The 5,845-nt window shown below is 32.7% G+C and overlaps 1 protein-coding gene across 1 annotated transcript; it reads right to left on the bottom strand.

Moving 5' to 3' along the window:
* Positions 1–3,298: 3,298 nt before the first annotated feature.
* On the bottom strand, positions 3,299–4,906 carry LOC105619701 (deoxyribose-phosphate aldolase). Its single transcript, XM_012201220.1, has 6 exons — positions 4,861–4,906; positions 4,530–4,723; positions 4,298–4,442; positions 3,835–4,226; positions 3,487–3,768; positions 3,299–3,304 (listed from the first exon to the last, which is right to left on the bottom strand). The coding sequence occupies exons 1-6, from the start codon at positions 4,904–4,906 to the stop codon at positions 3,299–3,301; spliced, it is 1,065 nt and encodes a 354-aa protein (XP_012056610.1).
* Positions 4,907–5,845: the final 939 nt, after the last annotated feature.

Here is a 5,845-nt window from a genome sequence, read left to right as displayed (position 1 = left end):
TATATATATATAATACAACACTTTCTTTTTACAGAATCCTAAATGTTACGTAATAATGATACAGCACGAAAGTCGGATACATGTTTTTTGCAAATTCCAGTGCTATTTTAATGTTGTTTACGAATGCGACCGAGGAAGCAAATAATCCTATATGTATATCCTGATGAGTGATAAAAATATGCGTCATTTAAAGAAGGGTCAACGATTCCGTGTTGTGCCAAGGTAAGATATGTCTAAAAATATAATCATAACTCTTAAATAGAATTCAAGCCGGCAAATAGGTTTTAATTGGCAAGTGAACAACATGTATGACGAAATCAAATATCATCAAATGATTTTAATTTTGTTATAATTACTAAGTCAATATGACTGAAATAAAATTAAAATTTAATTTGCACAATGTTTCTTCTTTATAAATTCAAAATATCAAGTGAAATACGATAATAGATCTAACAAGTGCTGGAATTTTGCGCAATATATATATATATAAAATCGAAATTGTGATCTCGATTCAAATTTCGATTTATCTGCAATAATACAAGCATCTTTTAAAATTTTTAAAGTAAATCTCTGTAGAATGAAATCTTATTCCTAAGGATTGAAAATTAAGTCACTCTTTTTCAAGACTGACTCAATTTTCGATCTTTAGAATAAGTAGATTCCATTCTAAAAAAATTTAGAGTTCACAGCGGAAAAATCGAATTCCTTCATCGAGTAACTCACAATTTTTGTTATACGTACACGATTCGCCGGAAGTATTCGACTTTCAATTCATTTGCAGCTACAATTTAACTTTTTGTATACGAATTATATACTTTCTAAATTTTTTTAATAGACTCTTATTCTAAAAAATAAAAATTGAACTAGTGTTGAAAAAGAGTAACTCAATTTTCAATCTTGAAGAGTTAGCTTTCGCTCTTCAGAATAAGATTCACTCTAAAAGTTTCAGAGAGTAGTTTAAATCTTTCTTGCAAGCTCGTAATAAGTAGCATAATCCCGACGGATCAACATCGCAATCTCTCCTTCCGTTTTACTCCCGTGCGCGCCTCACCGCGCCGACTCGCAAATCCGCGCTATGCCGAAGCGGAAGCGACGGTATCCGAATATAGAGTGTATGACGAGGTGGTCCCGTATATCGATGGTGTGATATATCCCGCTTGATGTCGTGTATATTACTTGCCGAGAAGCGGCGAGCCGAGCTTATCTAGTACAAGTTATCCAAGGCGAGTCGGGGGAGGGCTACTCGATCGGATGCAACGCGTGCCGCGTGGACGAGAATGTACGCGCGATCCGGGGGACTCACCGCATTCGCTGGTGCATGACACGGCCGAGACGCGCGAAACGACCGCTGGAGCCGGGCGAGCCGTGCGACTAGTACGGAATAAAGCCGACGGTGACGGAAGGACGGGCCGTTACCCGGCGCAATGCGGCTGAAACGGTGTCACGACAAGCTTTGCCAGAGGGCAAGACGCACCGGAGCTTGCAAGCTGTAAATACTACACGAGAGGCATGAGCACCCGAAGACGCCGGCCACACGATCTCGCGCCGGCTCGAGGTCTATTTACTGATCGATCTATATTGGATTTGAGCCTCGATTTCCGGTGGAGAATTACGCCTCCGTCCGGACGAATCTGCAGATCCGAATGGATCCCAGCAAACGAGAATGGATTAAAATAGATTTTTTTCTATCTGAATGCGTATTTTAAATAGCGAATACTTTCTTTTGGATTTAATTGGATGTAATTGGATTGAAAAACTGCATTTCTTATTCAATTCAAAGTTTTGAATTGAATAGTATTCACAATTGTGTTTATGTGCACAGAAAAAGCTAATATTATTTTTAGATTGAAAGGCATAGAGATATGTTCCATGCAATTCCTATAAATGAATAAAAATCAGAATTGAAAAGCATTCATTTTAACATTCGTGAATATTTTCTGAAAATTTGAATCCATTTCAATTCATTTCAATCCATTCTCGTTTGCTGGAATTCTAAATAGAATAATGCTCTCGAAAGAGAAAGAATTTATATGTAATCGAAATATCTTCTATTCTCAATTGTAATGCAAAAAAATTCTTTATGTTCAAGAATGAACTTCACATATATATCTTGAGAAAGATAAGAAAAATATAAATCTTAAATAATAAAAATATGACTATGTAATATCGGAATATTTTGTAGGGAATTTGAATATTTGTAGATTTATTATGAAAGTTTCTTCAATAATTGAAACTTTAGATGAATAAATTGAATTTCTATTTGCGAATTATTGTGTATATTTAAATTGAATATTTCTTTGAAAAAAAAAACTAACTTTCTAAACTTTTAAAATGAATCATATTCTGAAAAGTAAAACTTTTAACGATGGGAAATTAAGCCACTGTTTTTCAAAAATGCTTAATTTTTAAGAAACGTTTAAGATAAAGTGTAGAGAGAAACTGTATTCGCTGCGCTATGATTTTTCTCGTTTTTTGTGCATTTTATACGCATAAATTAGTTATATTTTGCATTTTGATACGTTTTGATGTAAAATATTTCTTATAATGATAACACATGAACATTCAAGTATTTAATTCCTAATAAATTCTCCCAAATTTGAACACTTTATGATTATCTGATTTTCATATCTTGATCATGTGTCATATCAGCTAGAGAAAATGAAATTGAGATGATTTTAACGAGACACTTGTATATTTACGTGTTCACAACATTATGTGTACCAAGTATGTCAATTATATAGGATCTATTTACGGATTGATATATTTAGACGCATGGGCGTCGCGATATCACTCATTCTGACGTATTCTGTATTACTTATATGTTTCACACATGACGTAGTCTGAAAGATAAGGGATTGTGATAAAGATCATTTGACTCTCCCTTATAATTCAAACGAAACTGAGAGAAATGTATCTCCATTGATCTTGATAATTCCCCAGAAGAATGCGATCCTCTCATCTCATTGTGTACGTATGCGTGTGTACATCAGGATAAAGATTGAGATGTTTTTTTTTAAGAATAAAACGTATTGTTTTTTTTAAATATATTTTTAATGCTTCAAATATGCTTTAACTATAAAAAAACTATAAAAAAACATTTAAAACATATTAAAAACATCAATTAAGCATGTTTTAAACTGTTTAAAACATGTTTTTTCTGGTGTACACACACACACACACACACACACGCACACACACGCGCGCGCGCGCGCGCGCGCGGGGAGAGAGAGAGAGAGAGAGAGAGAGAGAGAGAGAGAGTGTGTTGATTTTTAGCGCTTCGGATGAATTTTTTAATCAGTTAACTCTTGAAGCATCATGAAAATAAAATTTATTCACATTTATTAATACATACAAATTATTTTCAAATATATGATCGAAATTACGAATATATAAAAACGATATAAAAATATTTTATCACTATCTAAACCCAATTAATTAAGTCTCTTTATTTTCAACTTTATTTTTTCCTTTATCTTTCTCTCCTGCATCTTCTTTATCTTTATTATCTCCTTCAACTTTATTGTCTTCATCAGCTTTATTTTCTCTTTCAGATGTCTGGTTTTCAGAACTATCTTCCAGTGGTCGTTGAATTGGCTTGTTTTCATATGTTTTGATAATTTCAGTACTAATATTTTGCAATAAACTTGATGCACCGATTCTGAAACGATTGCTTGTCAACCAAGAATTCCCTAATTCTTCCTTAATCAAGACCATCCATTCTAAAGCGTCTTGCGCAGTCTTAATTCCTCCGGCAGGTTTAAAGCCAGTCTGTGAAAATAAATTAAAGCTATATTATATAGATCTCGATTATCACAAATAATTAAATTGTTATACCTTTATTCCGGCTAGTCTTTCAAACTCTTTTATCGCTCTACACATAACAATTCCCGCTTGCAAAGTCGCATTAACTGAATCTTTCCCTGTAGATGTTTTGATGAAATCAGCGCCAGCAAATAGAGCTACCATAGATGCCTTATATACATCTTTCAAATTGAACAATTCTCCTGATGATATTATAACTTTTAAACATACTGTCCTTTCGTTATTCTTGGGACAAAGTGCACGAATAGATATCAACTCTTGAAACAGCATCATCCATTGATGATTTAAAACTAATGATCGATCGATCACAACATCTATTTCTTGTGCTCCATACTCTATTGCGCAACGAACTTCCTGCAATCGAGTCTCCAATGGAAATAGTCCAGAAGGAAATCCTGCTGCCACTAATGCAAAAAATATATTAGATAATATTGTTACATTCATATCAGGTCAAAAGAAATGTTTCATTTCTTACCACTAGCAACCTTAATTACATTCATTTTCTTCAATCTCTTTAAAGTAGTTATTGCGTCTTTTATCTTGGATGGATAAACACAAACAGCAGCAGTATGAAGTGGTTTATTCCATTGAAACGGAAGCTCCTTTATAGGATTTGCAGCCTGTAATATTAATTAATCGATTATATATTAATTAATCAATTATAGATATTATATACATTAAAGTAAAGAATAATAACTCCAATTTACATTTTCACACAATTGTTCTACGGTGCTACTTGTATCGTCGTTATTCAAAGTAGTTAAATCAAGGAAACTTATTGCCTTTAGTAACCAAGCAATTTTATTATCCTCTGTTATTGTGGTTGCTAAATAAGATATTTGTCGAACACATTTATTTACTGCTGGTTCATTAATATACGCCTCCAAGCTTGTTAACCAGGCTAAAAAATAAAATTGAAATATATATTAATATTTATATAATATACAATTAACTTTATATATATGTTGTACAAAAAAATAATAGAGATGCTTGCATGAAATAATATAAAATCAGAGAATTATTAATAGCATTAATTACTTTGAATTGCATCTTTCGAATTGAACTCTGGGAAACGATAATCCATGATTTCGGAAGAAAATTTGGATAAACTTATATGAAAACTATATTAAACTGGCAGACTGTGATTATCGTACACATCCAATGTCCCTGTTGATCCGTTTTCTTTTCTTCGTTTTATCGGCTGTCCCAGGTCCCAGACCTTTCTTAGTCTGATATGGCCAATGTTGATTTGTGTTTTCGTTTGAAATAAGATGTGCAATTACGTATTCTCCACTGCTACAAGTGATAAGCATGACAAGCACGATACGCAAGAAGTATACAATAGATATAGAACTATAGGCACTCATAACACGTGGTACATACACAAATTTTTTCGCATTTAGGACTAGAGATAACAATCGTTTCAAGCATATTTCTTGTATTTATTTATTTTCAAAAGTTTATTTTATGTTTTTATATTGCGAATCAGTAACTGTTGGAAGAAATACACAAACTTTTAGAGTTATATACATATACACATACATGGGCACACACATACATACAATCTACCTCATCGATAGACAGTGAGCTCTAATATACTGGAACACGCTTTCTCTATACTAAATTATAGAAAACTGCAACCTGGCAGAGAAAGACAGGCAAATACTTGTCCTAACTCTTTCCTACTTATACAATACTAACAACATTCAGCAAATTCTCCTAAAAAAAAACAATACAATCTTTGCACCAGTGTCACCAGTGTCTGTTAGGAATTGGGATACTCTCTTTCCTCAATAACTTTCGCTTCAATTAATATTTCACCTTACTGAATTCGTAGATAATTAAAATACCAATATGACCGATAGTCGATAATCAAATCTGTAAAAATATGACATCTGGTCTCGATATTATTGTGATGTAGCAAAGAAACGAATAATCAACAAATTATCAGTGCAAAATTTCATATAATTGAGATTTATATATATATATATATATATATATATATATATATATATACACACAA

This window comes from Atta cephalotes, assembly GCF_000143395.1.
Source record: "Atta cephalotes unplaced genomic scaffold scaffold00022, whole genome shotgun sequence".
NCBI lineage: Eukaryota > Metazoa > Arthropoda > Insecta > Hymenoptera > Formicidae > Atta > Atta cephalotes.
This window is presented reverse-complemented; position numbering and strand designations above follow the sequence as displayed.

Excerpts from the sequence above, each read along its gene's own strand:
- LOC105619701 (XM_012201220.1), bottom strand. The coding sequence starts at position 4,906 with ATGGATTATCGTTTCCCAGAGTTCAATTCGAAAGATGCAATTCAAA. Across the intron at positions 4,724-4,860 it reads TTCGAAAGATGCAATTCAAA|CCTGGTTAACAAGCTTGGAG; the intron begins GTAATTAATGCT and ends TTTATTTTTTAG. Across the intron at positions 3,769-3,834 it reads AAAGACTAGCCGGAATAAAG|ACTGGCTTTAAACCTGCCGG; the intron begins GTATAACAATTT and ends TTATTTTCACAG.